Source organism: Prionailurus bengalensis, chromosome C2 (genome assembly GCF_016509475.1).
Source record: "Prionailurus bengalensis isolate Pbe53 chromosome C2, Fcat_Pben_1.1_paternal_pri, whole genome shotgun sequence".
Lineage (NCBI taxonomy): Eukaryota > Metazoa > Chordata > Mammalia > Carnivora > Felidae > Prionailurus > Prionailurus bengalensis.
The window spans coordinates 107354780-107371104 of record NC_057350.1 but is presented as its reverse complement, the minus strand read 5'-3'; the positions used below and the strand labels follow the sequence as shown (position 1 = coordinate 107371104).

The 16325-nt window shown below is 34.6% G+C and overlaps 1 protein-coding gene across 1 annotated transcript in view; it reads left to right on the top strand.

Annotated features, from left to right (window-relative positions):
• RSRC1 (arginine and serine rich coiled-coil 1) overlaps positions 1–16325 on the top strand; it is a 241355-nt gene that overhangs the window by 191907 nt on the left and 33123 nt on the right. Inside the window, exon 5 of the mRNA XM_043595038.1 lies at positions 5226–5262. Coding sequence (XP_043450973.1) covers positions 5226–5262 — 37 coding nt within the window. The remainder of the gene's footprint in view (positions 1–5225; positions 5263–16325) is intronic.

The window sequence follows — 16325 nt, the reverse complement described above, 5'->3', positions numbered from 1 at the left end:
CTTGTTGAAATTTTGGTGTCGCAATCTATGATACATATTAAATTTTAGGAATATGTAAACCTTCTGGACATAAATAAACATTTCTTAATCTATTATGTCTTTTACTAGAAGAGAATGTCCTTTTTCATATATATATATATATATATATCTCAAAAGATATATATGTAGGTATGTTATTTGGAGGAGGAGTTGCTTAAATATATTTTGTCATGAAACTTACTACCCCAGTTTTCTTTTGGTTCAAATTTGCCTGGTTATATCTTTTACTCTCCCTTTTTTGGAAACTTTTCTGAATCTTTTTGTTTTATGTATGTCTTGTAAATGACACATTGCTGGATTTTGTTTCTTACCCAATCTGAGAATCTTCTCTGGCATTTTGTTTCCACCTCATTTGGGTGAACTTTCTTTAGTTTTCTTTGTAGTCACTAATTGCTTAGAATACAATAATTACTATGTTCTAATCCAACCTTTACTTGCCTTGTCTGGTTGCTTCATCCTGAATTTACTTGTCTTCTTACTGTGTTACATTCTTTAGAACTTCTTTCAAATAATGTCTTTGTGTAGTGTATTTCCTGAAAGCTTGCATGCTGAGAATTTATTTTTTCTTCAATTTAAATAATAACTATTAGCAGTGTCAAAATTACAGGTTCACAGTCCTTTTCCTTTAACACTTTGTCTTGGAAGTTCATACTCCATAGTTTATACTCCAGCAGTAGTGTTGAGACATTTGATGTCAGTGTTATTCTTCCTGTATGGAGAGGTATGCTTTTTCTTTCTGGAAGCTTTAGCCTTTGTTCTTGATCTATAGCAGTCTTAATTATCCTTATATTATGCTTTGCTGTGGATTTTCTCTGAACTATCCTGTTCACTCCTCTTTGTACCCTTTCAGTCTAAGATTTTATATGTGGGAATTTTTTGTCATTATTTCTTCAAATATATTTTCTCTCCTATTTTGCCTTTGCTTTCATTCTAGGGTTCCCATATTATATAGATGTTGACACTTGTATTCTTATCTCTTATTTGTTCTGTCTTTTCATCCCTTTCCTGTGCCTTCTGGGAGAGCTCCACCCAGTGTACCAGGTCATCAGCTTATTCTCTGTAGCTATTATGCTTTCAACTTGTCCTCAGAGTTCTTTATTTCAAACAACTGTATTTTTGAAATATATGTATTTTTAATATTTATTTATTTTTGAGAGGAAGCATGAGCAGGGCGTGGGCAGAGAAAGAGGGAGCGCAAAGATCTGAAATGGGCTCTGCGCTGACAGCAGAGAGCCCGACCCCGGGCTCAAACTCATGAACTGTGAGATTATGACCTGAGCCTAAGTCAGAGACTTAGCCTTAGACTGAGCTACCCAGGCACCCCCTCAAACTCCTGTATTTTTAGTACCCGCTATCTCATATTGATTCTTCTTCATAACTGTTTATTTTGGTATTCAGTTTCTAAAAACCTTTTACCTTTAAAGATGTTAGTATGCTTACAGTATACTCTTGCCCAGTTTGTTCTTTTTTCCTCTGGATGAGGTTGCTCATTTGTTGTTTTTTTTTATTCCTGTGCTTATTCCCCTCAGAGGTCATACAGTTTACCTTATGGACTTCTCTTATTTCTTTGCAACAATCAGCTGCCTTGGCTAATAACTTTAGAGAGAGGGGTAAAGTCTCAGATCTGACGTGTGCTTTTCTGGGATAATTTAAAAACTAGTGTGTGAAGCCTCTAGCATTGTACTCTGGCCTCTGTCAGCTACATTTTCCATAGTGTCCTCATACTCCTTCAAAACCAAAATAGAACAAACCAAAACAAAACAACCACACACCACACACGTACAAACAACTCTTAACACTACTTTCCCACACAAGTGCTCACTGTTGCAGTTGGCCTTGCTCTCTTGTGTGGAGTGGAGATAGAGTAGGGCCGGGTAGAACCTCTCAGGGACCTGAACTGTTGCTACTGATTCTCCATTCAACCTTGTCTTCGTGTTTAGATGTCAGATCCTTATTAGTTGAATACATACTCCGATGCAGGCACTGTATTGGGTGCTGGGATATAAAAATTTTACAGATTCAATCCATGTTCTCAGGGTGTCATTGGGACATTTTAGTGGTGTCAGTGGGAAAGTAAATAGGTATTAATAGTAAAGTGAGGTAAATTATGTGATGAGAACACATGGGAAGAGTTGATTAGTTTTTTTGTGAGGAAGGAAAAACGTTTCCTTGCCAGTATGGATTGAGTCCTTAGGGATATTTTGTTGTTGTTGTTGTTGTTTTGTTTTGTTTTGTTTTTGTTTTTAAGCTAGGTAAGGAAAGACTAGAAGAGGGGTATTTCAGGTGGAGAGAGCAAGTGGTTTAGTGGTAAGGGAAGCCAGGTTAATAATTTCTTATGGCTATTGCTGTCACAGTCTTTGTGATGTAGCTTTGGCAAGATAACAGAGGGAATAAGTGAACTAGAGTGGAGTAGGATATTGTGGTTTTTAAAAAGGGAATGACATGATCAAGCTTACATTTTAGGAAGATCTTGCTGTATTATGGAGAATGAATTGACATGGGGCAAGGCAGGAGCCATCGGGACCCATCAAGAGGCTTTTGCAGTAGCCTGGGAGAGAAAAGATGATGGCCTAAAATAAAGTAGGTACTCTGAGGATAGAAAGAAGTAGCTAAATCAAAATGGTAATTAAGGATGTTAGATGGCCAAGACTCTACTCTGTGGTTGATTACGTTTGCTTACATTTGGTAGTGGAGGAAAGGGCATGTGTCAAGGATGATCCCTAGTTTTCATTCAGGTGTACTATTCAAAATGCCTATTTCCTAAATAAGAATCACTTGGAAATATAACAAAGCAATAGTCTAACCAACCTTTTTTTTTTTTTTAAGTTTATTTATTTTGAGACAGAGAGAGAGAGAACAAGCAGAGGAGGGGGAGAGAGAGAGCAGGCTCTGTGCTGTCAGCATGGAGCTCGGCATGGGGCTCGATCCCACAAATGATGAGATCACGACCTGAGCCGAAATTAAGAGCTGGACGCTTAACCAACTGAGCCACCCAGGTGCCCCAAGAACAGTTTCTTATCCTTGATCCCAAAATGCAAATAGTTCAAAATACTGGGAGGTTTTCCCTGAGCTCGTAGCAAACTCAATTGATAGCAAAACCAACCCTGAAATGAAGTTATTCCTAGTCTTTGTTTATCCCACTTTGGGTGGATATTCGTGTTTCTTTCACAATTATTTATGTGGACAACGATGAGATGCTGCTTCAAACCCTGCTGCCAGTGTTACATCACATACAGTATACTCTCTATACCTTATTACGTTTCTAAAATCCAGAACATTCTGATGAAGGATGTCTATTCCCAGTGGTTTCATAGTAAATTATGGACTTGTACTTTGAATCTGAGCAGTTTTTGTTCCTTTTGTTGCAGTGTTATTTTCTAATAAGAACCATTACGTGACATTGTAGCCATGGGCACAAAATGAAGTAGATGCATGTCATATAGTGCAAACTTCAAGTTAGACTGCCAAGTGAAGGTACAAAACTGAGTATAGTAGGCTTCTGTTTGGGTTAAAAAAAAAAAAACCAGAAGAAGGATGCACGCGTGCGCGCGCACACACACACCTAGAATATTGTTAGAAAGACAAAGAGCCAATATCTGATTAAGAACTGGGAGTCAGTGGTGGGAGGAAGACTTAATTGTATTGTTGTGCGTGCACACACATATTGCACTGTCAGATTTTTCACTATATGCATTATTTTTTCGTTTAAATTTTAAGTTACAGTGACTGTATGAAAATGTCCTTATGAAAACATAAATATTTATTTGACTTCTAGTTCAAGTAAATGAATTAACTTGATAACAATAAAGTTAAAAATAATTATTTATGTACGTATACAATTAAATATCTCTACAATGTATTCCTGTCATTTGTCATTAGGACTGCATCCAAAGAATGAGTTTCAGAAATCCTTACATTTTTAAGCGTTGAATATATAGTATTGATACGATTGCCAGAAGCAGAAAGTAGAGAAGAGAATGGCTAAAGAGGAGTCCTAATCAGTAGATGTTGTAATTTATTCTCAGTATGCCAGACTGGGCAGTGAGAGCAAAAGTTGGACGCCATGAGTATAGTTTTCAGGCAGCAGATCTGAAGCGGAAAACGATAGGGAAATTTGGAAAGATTGTGTAGCAAGACAAAGGAAACAGATAAGTATATTTTTGGCAGAGAAAATTGGAGATAGAAATAAGGAGAAGAAAAGTAAACTTGGGGCCCCTTTAGAGAAAGAAAGAGGTGTGAGGGAAAGATTAAACATCATGAATGCAATACTGTTGTTGGATGTTTCATAATTATTTTCTGCAATGTAGTATAAGTTATACTTTCATATTAAAAATACAAAGCTTGGTATTTATGATGGAATTAAAATACTACTTGGTCCGAGTGAAGAAATTCTAAGTCCTTTTGTCACTAATAAACTAGTATAAACCAGAATCAAGGGAAAAAATCCAATTATTAGCCACATTTTACCAAATATATATTTAAATTATCTTTGTTACTTAGTTCCATCAGCAGTCCTTTTACAGTGAAAAGCAAGAAGTTAAATATTTAAAATATATCATGATATTTGATGTTTGTGTCTTATTTGATGAGATTTTGTTTTTTACTATTACAACAGGTCCCGATTTGTAGTGCACTAAGTTAATAAAATTAATGTCAGGGAAAAACTTGTTAATATTTAGTTACTTAGCTATGTAGTCACAAACGTATTCTTTATGTGTATATTTTTTTATATAAAAATGAAACCATTGGTGGATGGATATTTGATAAAGCAAAAAAAGTAACATGTCAATTGTAGAATCTAGGTGGTAGATAGAATCTGTATGAACATTTTGTAATAAATGTTGGAGAAAACAAATTCTAATGAAAGAGCTAATGTGAAATAAATAGATGTTTTGTGAATAGTAAAATAATAGTACACTTGAGTTCCTTTTGTTCTCTGATTACTGAAAAATCTGAAACATTCTGTTAGTGGATTACCAGTTTTAGTGGTAATACTATTAGATGTAAATAAGTTATTTGTTTCCTTTTGATGGAAATTGTTTTGTCCTTCAAACCAGTGTTATTGTGAACATTAGTGAAGATATATGAAAAAATCATAAGGTTTTATAAAACATATTTGAGGTAAATGTAAATTATAGCAGACAAGTGTTTAGCAACTATTTAGAACTTTTATTTTTCTATTTTAGGGAATCCGGAAACATCAAAGCTGGATTAGAACATCTGGTAAGTTCTAATTTTCTCTTGAACATTTGCATCATCTTTGATATCTGCATTCTAAATGAACACTTTTGAATGAGCTTTGAATACCTTGTATTGAGAAAGTCAACCATTTCCCAAAGGGTCAGCTTACTGTTATTATGTGAAGGCACTTACATTTTCATTTATCTTATCATTTCAAGGGAATTTAAAATTTTTTTAAATTACTTTTTTTTTTTTTTTTTGATGTAGAGATGAAATAAAACGGATGACAATCCTTGGATTGATGATTGCTTTAATTATAAACAAAAATGTTTGGTGTAGAATTTTTGGCATATCTTGATCTGACAAAAACAAGCTTGTGTTTTAAGAAAACACAATCAAATATTGCATGCATAAATATGGTATGTTTTAGCAATTTAACGGCTTTGAAAGAAGGGCACAGCTTTGTTTTTCCTGATGTCTCTGCTTTATGAATAATGCATCGGTTTAAACTACATTCCGTTTTAGAATATAAAATAATTGAGATGCGGAATTTTTGGTTTAAGTAAACATTTTTAAAGTACAAATGAAATTCAGACTGACTTAACCTTAGAATCTGTCCATTGATCAAAAAATTAGAGAAACTGTTGTGTTATACCAGGTCCAAAATTCATTTAGCTCACTGCATTGAGTGTTCATTACAACATTAAGTAGTTCATTTAAACAGAGCATTATAAAGTCATGCTCTGGTTTCTGGTCAAATCCAAATGTTGAATAATTAATGATAGAGATTCTTTTGTAAATACAATCTAAGTACTTTTTTAATGCGAGACTTCATTCCTATATCATATTGTAGCTTTGTTAACTATTAATGTGCTTTTGTTTGCTCCCACTAAAACAAACAGTAGCAAGAGCCAGCTTCATTTTGACGTACAGTAGTTTTAGAGTTGGAAGGGGTTTTTAGTTTTCCTTTCAACAGCTAAAGAAAACTGAGGAAAGCTAGACTTTAAAAAAATGGTCTTAATAAGTACAGATTAATTATTAAGAAGCTATATGTAACAACCTTGTTTAGAATATTTGAACTATATGTTTGTCCAAATTAGTAGTAAGTAAATAACACTGTTATTATTTGAAATTATTTCCTGAATCCCAGTTTGTCACTTCATGGTGGCATATATATTTAGGAAATATGGACATTAGAATAAAAATATTAATCTAAAACAAATTCCAGTATCGGTTGGGGGCTTACAACAAGGAAAAACAGCTACCATTGTGCCAGAATGAGCTTTTATACTCACTTATAAATTGTTATTTATTGAAAAGACTTCATATTTCTTGTTTCATATGCCTCAGTAAATAATAATTAATTTTTTTAGTTTAAATTTTATATTTTTTTATATTTACTAGTATGAACTCATCTTCAGTGATTATTTCATGCATTTATACTCTACTTATAATCTTATTCAGCACTGGTTTTCTAACAGCCTTGGGTTGCCAGGAAAGCTCCCCAAAGCAGGTGGCACTCCAGACTGCCACTGCCCACTTTAATCAGAATGGTTTCACTTTTAGTTATTTTGTACATTTTTAAATTTTTAAAATAAGATTTTATTTGAAGAAAGAGTTTTCCAACTAAAAACGCTTAAAACCTTTGATCAAACATAGCTGCTTATTAAAGTCAGGAGTAATTATTAATTATTCTTGATCCTAAGTTATATTTCATTTTCATCTGGGTCATACACATCAAATATATTTCAAAGATAATGTATTTTAGGATAAGAGAGGCAGGATTAATACAACAGGTAGTGAAGTAGATAATTTTAATGCATTTATTTAGATTGTTCAAAAGACTCTATAGCTTGACATTGTAAAATTGACCCACTGAGTGGGAACTATTAACAATAGCATGAATATATTAACATGTAACATAATATCCTATATACACACACCTATATACATATCATACTGCCTTGTGCACTACTGTCCTGTAAAGTCAGTGATATTCTTCACAACTGCCTAGGATGGAAGTGAACTCAAGAATTTATTATTTGGGTGGCGTCCTGATGGCTCAGTCGGTTAAGCATCCGACTTCAGCTCAGGTCATGATCTCGTGGTTCATGAGTTCGAGCCCCACATCGGGCTCTGTGCTGACAGCTCAAAGCCTGGAGCCTGCTTTGGATTCTCTCTCTCTCTTTCTCTCTCTCTCTCTCTCTCTCTCTCTCTCTCTCAAAAAATATAAACATTAAAAAAAAGAATTTATTATTTGAGCATTAATGAAACCTGTCTGTCTAGCAGCTATGGGCTCTGTAGGTTTGTGTCTCCTCAGTTTCCAGCTGAGAAGATACTTACAGCCCTTACCACCCAGCACTTGTAGCCCTTCTTTGAATTGGCTATGTAGCTAAATACAATAGATTATGATCTTTAAAAGTATATGGTATAAAATTAAGAACATTCCACACATGTGGTATTAATTTCTTTTTTATGTTTCCATCATTTTCTGTTTTTTTAAATTTATTTATATTATCATAGAGAATTAAAATTGCTCTAAGAGAGGGTAGAAGCAAGTATAAATTTAAGTAAGCTAAGAAAGGGGTCCTTGGCTGGCTCAGTCAGTGGAGCATTCAACTCTTGATCGTGGGTGTAGAGATTGCATTAAAATAAGGTCTTTTAAAAATAAAAACATAAAAATAAATAAGCTAAGAAAAATGACATGCATCATATTATACTTGCCACAAGGACACATACACGGTTGTACTACTATTGTATTCTGTGTTTATGGACTCTTCTTGTAACACTAGAAAGGAAAGGGTGTGGGGAGAGAAAAGAGTAGGGTAGGTGGACTGTGTTGCCCTGGAATCTCTTCAAGGGCTGATCTCATTGATTTGTCACAATCTCTCAAACTCTCAATTCAGCCTTTGTTCTATCATTTCTTTTTTCCTGTGTTGCTACCTTCTCCTGGGAACTGTCCAGCATGTCATTCTTTGCTTAAATTTTTTACTATATTGCACAATCCTATTTTATTTTTCTTTTCACAAACTTGTCTGCTACTCATAAAGCCTGTGTGTGTTGAAAGTTCTAGACAGGGTCTTTGAAGGTCAGTACTTCATCATCCATTGGTGATTTTTGCCTGATGATTGTAAAATGGAGATTTTCTACCACTGCCTCCCATATTTAGCAGTCAGCATTCGACTTTAAGGAAGAGCCCACCTGTATTTCTTGTTTTCTCTATTTACTGTGAACAAGGACTCATGGATATTTATTTTATTAAATAGGTTATTTAAAAAAATTTTTTTTTAATTTTACTTATTCTTTGAGAGAGAGAGAGAGACACAGACAGAGACAGAGCGTGAGCAGGGGAGGGGCAGAGAGGGAGACACAGAATCCATAGCAGGCTCCAGGCTCCAAGCTGTCAGCACAGAGCCCGACACGGGACTCAAATCCACAAACAGTGAGATCATGACCTGAGCCAAAGTCAGATACTCAACCGACTGAGCCACCCAGGAGCCCCTTATTAAATAGGTTATTATCCATTACTTTTCTTATTTATTTTGATGCTTCTTGTCCCAGATTTGTCCAGGGAGTATCCTTTCAAGATGGTTTTTGGATCGTTTCTACATACCCCATCTTTTTATAAAAACACTTCTTTATTTTCTGGCACAACAAGATGTTCCAGGCTCATTTGAAACCTTCCCTGTCCTACTCATGGAATCAGCTATTTCTTCAAATTACCCTATTTCATTTAGAGGGAAATGGTATTTATGAATCAAGGTCTGGACATGTGATATGTCCACTGTCTCTGGGATTTCATTACTTCTTGGACTTTTTAGTCGTAGATTAAATAGATAGGTGGGTGGGTAGGTAGGTAGGTTGATATTTGGGACTTAGATGCTTAGATAGGTATTTTTTTTAAGTTTATTTTACATTTATTTTGAGAGAGAGAGTATGCAAGTGGGGGAGGGGCAGAGAGAGAGGGAGGGAGAGAATCCCAAGCCGACTCCACACTATCAGCGCAGAACCCAAGGTGGGAGTCAATCTCACAAACTGTGAGATCATGACCTGAGCCAAAACCAAGAGTTGGACCCTTAACCGACTGAGCCACCCAGGTGCTCTGAGAGGTAGGTAATTTGAAGAAATTATGAGTCCGATTAACATCTCCAATTTCAGTCCAAACCACAGAATTCTTCCTTGTTGTTCCTCATTTCACATTTGTATTTCCCTTTATTCACAGTGAGAACTGTGACTCCTAACAACACCAATACATTTACCCATTTGCTCAATTATGTAATACATTCAAAATAGTTTTGAAATTGCTACAATCATATCTTATGAAAGTTAAAACTTCATAGAGTTCAAGATTTGTTTCAAGAGTTTATTACAGTTTATTTCAAGTTTATTCAAGAGTTCTTTTCCTCCTTGAGTGTAGTTAGGTAATTCATTTGAAATATGATTGCATGCATATGTTTCTGTTTGTATTCAATTTTAGGTGCCTTTGTCCCCATTCTTGTTGATTTAATTGTATGGTTGGATATGTTAACATGCTTCCAAAATTCAAAATATTATACTAAGTCAAAATACTATACATAATACATCTCTCAGAAAGCTGTCATCCCCTTTCTTTCTAGCTTGTTCTTTTCTGTCCTTTATAGGTGGCCAATTTTATTAACCTCTGATTTATTCTTCTTATGCATCTTCTTGTGAAATAAAGCATATATGTACATATATGTATATGTGTGTATTATTCCTATTTCCTCTGTCTTACAAAATGTAGCACATTTATTTTTTTGTACTTTGCTTTTTTTTTTTTTTTCTCTGTCTTGGAAATCACTCCCTAATTACTGTGGGTATCATTATATTTACTATGTTTCTTTTTCTCTTTGTGTCTTCTTTAGTAAGGGTATGAAATTTTAGCCTACTTATATGCCTGCCACACTTTAATAGATGCTGGCAGAGGACATGAGATTTCTGGGTCAGAGACACAGCTCTTGTATTACTAACAGCACCAAAGGTAGCACATAATACATGGTTATATAGGTTCCCTTTGACATACAAGTACCAAGGGGTGATGGTGCATACAGTGGGTTTGTGTCGTAGCTGAGGGAATATTCTTTAAGGAGCTGACAGAAAATTGGCCCAAACTTTGCCCAAGAGAAAAACATTACCTTTAGTATCCTAATTTGGTAGCAGAACTGCCTGATCCAATCAAGGGGGAGTCTATATCTTCCAAGACTTTACTATGCAAAACATCTTTGAAAAGATAGTTCTGAAGAAAGGCTATTGGCTGATATAAGGTGTGCAGAACCTATGGAGAATTGTCTCTGAAGAGCTATTGTTATTATTATTGTTAATTTAGAAAGGTTTGTGGTTTTTTTCTAGGGGTTACCTTTATATTTATATCTTTTATAATGTATAATGCTTTTACTATCCCTTATTCCTACTTAACCTTTTAAATGGCATCCCTCACTCCCCACCTGTTATCTTTGTAATAGCCAGTGCTCCTATTGTACTTTGCTTTCCTCATTTTCCTCCCATTTCTTCTTGTATTCTTGCTACTCTGTTGGAATACGTGATGTTTGCATACTATCTATCCATGCTGTCACCTTTTTTTAGAATCACCTCTAAAATTAACCGTATTACATATTTACCATCAGCTTGTTTGCTGATGTTTCCCTCCTTGTCCCCTGTTTTGTGTGTAACTCATCTAGTATATTCTTCAGGACAGCCTCCAGTGTACAGTATTCCTTGAGATCTTGCACATTCTAAGCTGTTTCTCTATGGTTTTACTATTTGAATGACAGTTTGACTGGACATAAAATCCTTGACTTATAGTTTTTTCCCTTGACTTTCTGGAAAATGTTATCCTGCTCTTGATATTTGTGGCACTAGCCTTATTTTCTTAACATTGCGTATTACTTGATTTTTTTTTTTTGCCTTGAGGCATTGCCATTTTTTTCATTGTCCTTGTTTTACTAGGATGATTCTCAAAGTTGATTATTTCTGACTACTTTTGGGTTTTTGTTTTCATATGTAGACCTAAGTTTTCTCACTTCTGGAAATAACTTTTTGGATTATAATACTAAATATTAACTGTTCCATTGTTTTGTTTTCTTTTTCAGGGATTCCAGTTATACATGTTTTCTATATAATTATATATAGAATCTTTCTTTGCTCATCTTCTATTTCAGTCTTTTTGAGTCTTTGTACTACTTTACTTTGTTTTCCAACAACTAAGAACTAGTTTGCCTGGTTTCATTTACTATTTCTTAGCAAATTTTCATTCAAATTTATACTTCCTTGGATACCTTATAATTTATTCTTCACTTCTGAAATCGTTTTTCTTCCATATCTATTCTTACTTTTTGAATATCTGAATGTTCTCGGTTTTCTTATTTGTCCGAATAAGCCTTGTGCTTTGGGTTGATTTTAAGGGAAGAATTTTTATCTGTTGAAATGTTTTGATTTACATTTTCTGTTTACTGCTTCTTGTAATAGCTTTATATGGGGTTGATTTGATTTCTTTCCTCCTTTCCTTTCTTCCTTTCTTTTGAAAATTCTAGACATTTTGTAGACAGGGCTCCTAGTTCAAGGGTACCTGCTTCTGTAGTAAAGCAAATGTACTTTCTTTAATGGCCAATGGTGGGGTGTGGCAGGGATGAAAGGGTTGGCATGTTTTATTTCTGTTTAGCTGTTTGTTATTCTTACTTTCTTCTTTCTTGTCACTGTCACGTATTTATCTGATTTTCTCCGAGAAGCAGTGCTTCCTGAGGCTGCCACTTCAGTTCCACTCACTTTCAAGCCCCTTCCCTCTAGCTGGTGCTGTGGTAACACCAAACCCTAGATCTGTGTTCACTATTTTGGCACTTTAGTGTTGTACTTTGTTTTACTGGGGATAATTTTTTGTTTGTGCTTCTAGTTTATGTATTAAACTTATGATTCCTATCAGGATGGGGAGGGCTCTGTGAACATTTTTACCTCAAAGAGAAATTCATAATGGAAAATGTTGGAAATCAATGTCGAGTAGACTTTGAATCCTGAGTAGTCCTCCTATGGGAATCCTGCAGGAATTGGCAGCAGAATTAAACACAAAACATCTCAGAGCTCAGTGACCATATATATTTAAAGACTTAGAAATGAGTGAATACACTGCTTATAATGTTATGGTTAGTTAGATTTCATAATTAACTTAAATAATACTTTTTATTGGTGAAGAATCCTATACAAATTAAAGACCTCTGGTTATGATCCCAATATATGTCTGTTAACACAGAAGGGCTGAAGGAGTGGAGGTGGGTGGTTATTAGGTGATGTTGCTCCTGGCTTTTTTTTTTAATTATTATTAATGATGCTCTAAAGGTGTAGAAAATTAACTCTAAGCTCCCTTCTGCTATGTCAGAGGGACCTGACTCCATATTTTTCTACCATCTTATGTTTTAAAATTCTAGATAATGCAGTGAGTAGTTATTGAACTACTTAATGGGGACTAAAACATTTACTGTTTAGAGTGTTTTTAATGCAGTCAAGTGGGATTTCTACATTTTAATTTTTATAATTATAGAAAACATATAAAGTGTTGCCATTTGATTACAATATAGCTATTGTTTCATTAGCAAACTATAAAAATAATGCTGTCCTTTTCTCTGGGAAGAGGCATTGAGATCAGAATATATTAGGTTGAGCTATGTGAAAAATTCACTTTTTTTGTTCAAAATAGTCTGTAGGTTGTTTCAGACTTGAAAGGACTGCTGTGCCGTGCCCCCTTTGGCGGGGAATGAAGTGAATTATCCTGATCACTATGATGTGTCTAAGGCTCCCCGTGTTCACTTTTCTGAAGAGTCAAATAATTGGAGGTGGGGGGACATGTGATTTTGGTCAGTCCTTCACTGTTTTGAACGTGCGTATGAGTCTCCTGGAAATACTGTTTATACTCAGGTTCTGATTCTCTGGGTCTGGGGTGGGACTTGAGATTCTCCATTTAGCAAGCTCCCAAGAGAGAGATAAAGCTGCTAGTCCAGGGGCCACCAGGAAGAAAGGTACATTGAAAGGCATTGACTTGAAAGACCTGTATCCAGTGAACAAGGTCCTCTGCATGTGATGAAGAATCTAGAGGCTTCCCCCATATACCCATTGAGTATGATTCTGCAGCCTATAAATGATAGGTTGGTGTTCATAAACCCAGACAGATGGACACTCCACAGGTTTATACAAGGACAAAAATTTGTTGTCTATCTCTGCAAGAGTAACAGAGGGACCATTTTTTTTCTCCTTTCTTTGATTCCAGATGTTAAGTTCTATATTTCAGGGCTAAAGCTGGACACTAGGACTAATACCTTGCTCAGTCTTAGGTAGAAAATTAAATAAGTGATGATAAATCTTTTAGTAAAAAGGGTTACAAGTGTTTACTACTTTAAGTGGGATTTGCTTTCTATTAATAGTTGAATAGTGAAAGAACTCTGGAGCCATACCTGTGGGTTTTTTCTCCCCACAGAGGTCTCATTTATGTTTCTTATATTGTATAACATTTGAGAGTGATGACCTACTTGTCCTTGTGGTCAGGTAACACAGTCTGACCATTTTAAGTGTTGAAAAGCAACTGTCATTAATAGCTTGTTTAGCCCATCAGTGGTTTGTAGAATATAGTTGCTGCTTGCCAGAAATGTAGGCAGGCCCATTGCTATTATACCTGCTCATCAATAATACTACTAATCCTAATAAAAGCCCTTTCCTCTTTGTTTTAGGTTGTTTTGCATAGAACTTGGAAACAAAACTGCTGTAGTTTAGTTCACAGACTAATAATTTTATTTAATACAAGGATAAACACAGTTAATGTAGTATTGTCATACTTTTGAGGATTCAGTTGACATACAACATGAACTAGAAAATGCAAACAGAAGTTATAAACCCTATTCTAAAGTCACTTGTCTTCCATCTGTTACATCTTTAAATATCTGTTTTATTTTAATATTTCCCCACTGTGTTCTGAAAAAATGTTTCTGACATTTGTCCAAATGAGTTTGAGAATATAGTTATCTCAAAATGCACTGACATTACTGATATAGTCTATATATTTATTAAACACTGATGAAAAATATTTATTACCTCATATAAGGACTTCAGCATAATAGATCCCTCTCCTCCCAGCATTTTAATTTATTTTTCTTAGCTAAGCCAATATATATTTGAGGTTTAGGGTAAATGTGCATATTAAAACTGACACTTTCTTCAAACGGTGATCATGAAATAAAACAGCATGAAGTTTTTCTTTTTGGAAGATCAATTTCATAAATCTTTTCTTTTAACAAATAAGTGTGTCTTATGAATGTGTGAAAATTAAAATACCTTTAATGTGGATTAAATGTTAATGTCATATTACTGTCATGATTTCTTAGGCAGTTTACAGGTCTTAAGTCTGAGGACTGGCTCACATGCTAGTCAGAAACAATGCCATTGCCACTGACATGTCTCTGACATGTTTGGATCAGTTACAAGTTTATTAAAAATTGCTCCTTCAAAGAGTGATTAGTAAATATTACCCAGTTGTCCAACAGAATGAATTTGGGCCCTTTTTCTACCCTCCCTCCATCCCCTCTCTTCCAAAGATCTGTTGTTACATTTTTAAGACATAATGGTCCCAGGAGAAAATGGTGGCCAGTTATCTTTAAAAAAATTAATAAATAGATAACAAGATGTCCTGCAATTTTCATGATCTTACTAATAGTCTCATATATATGTTTAATCTAGATAAACTTCATTTTTTTCTAACTTTTATGCACATGTGCTTGTTAAAGCTTTATAGAAAAAGTAAATATTCTAAGCGCATTAAATCACCTGCCCCCGCCGACCCCAACTTCCCATTACTGAAAGTCAGCCCCTCCTGAAGCCACCAGAGTAACTGAATATTGTATTATTATTATTTGTGTTACTATTATTATCATTTGTATTCTAGTTTAGGACACTGTAGGTTCTGCTTCATTGCAAAGAATCCCACAAGGTACCTGGTAGTTATTTCACGGCTTTCTCAGGATCTAAGATCTGTGACTAGAGAGAGACAGCTAGCAGCAGAGGCAATAGGATTGTTTTCTGTTTCTCCCATCAAAGCATTAGGAGTTAAGATGGAGGGTGTCTTTGTTACAGTGGTATCTTTGGCCACACTCATTACCATTTGCCACAGAATCATAGCATCTGTATTTAACACACACAGAACGAGGAGTCAGGAGAATCTGATTTTACTGTTTGACCTCTAGCAATGCACACAACCTCTCTGTTTTACTTTTTTCATTTACTCCTTATTAATGGGATGTTAAAATGGTGTGTGAAAATTTATAGAAACAGACTTTCTACAAGTATATCATAATTACTGTAGAGAAATAAAAAAATCTTAACTTTTCTAGTTATGTAAATAACTTGGGATTGCTAAAAACAATGTCTCATTTCTAATATGCTTACAGTGAATTGTGAGAAAATGTTGTACTTTATCTACTCACATCCTCTCCCTTTAAAAAATTTTACTATACACTTAAAAAATTATAAAGTAATACATGTTCATTGTAGTGGGTCAAAACTGATAAAAAAATGAATGTATCTTCTCTTATCTGCCACTAATCCAGTGTTGATTTAGTACGCAACTTTCTATACTTTTTTCTCTTCCCAGATATACTTACACATTTATTACTTAACTTTTTTGTTTACTTATAAACAAAATTATGATATTTTACAACTTGTACTTTTTGTTTAGTGGTGAATACGATGTGTATATATACACACGTGAATCTGGTTTTTGCTAGAAATCCCTGTCAAAATATTGGAAGTTACTACTATTACCATTTTATTTCAAACATTCATAGGGGAAGTTTGAGGACTACATAATTTGCATTTTAAGGAGCCAGTGCAGATTTAATTTTATTGCCGCTCTTGGTTACCTCTATTATAGTGAATGAAAGAACTAGCTTATGATGAAATTTACAGTGATCAATAGAGGAAGGAATGGGTTACTTTATTAAAGAAAATGCTACTTGATATTTGCAAAAAACAATAAGGAGAGATAATTAGATTAGAAAAGGAACAAATGACATCTTTAAATATTTTGCAGACTTATTAAAGGCTAGTATTTTTAAATT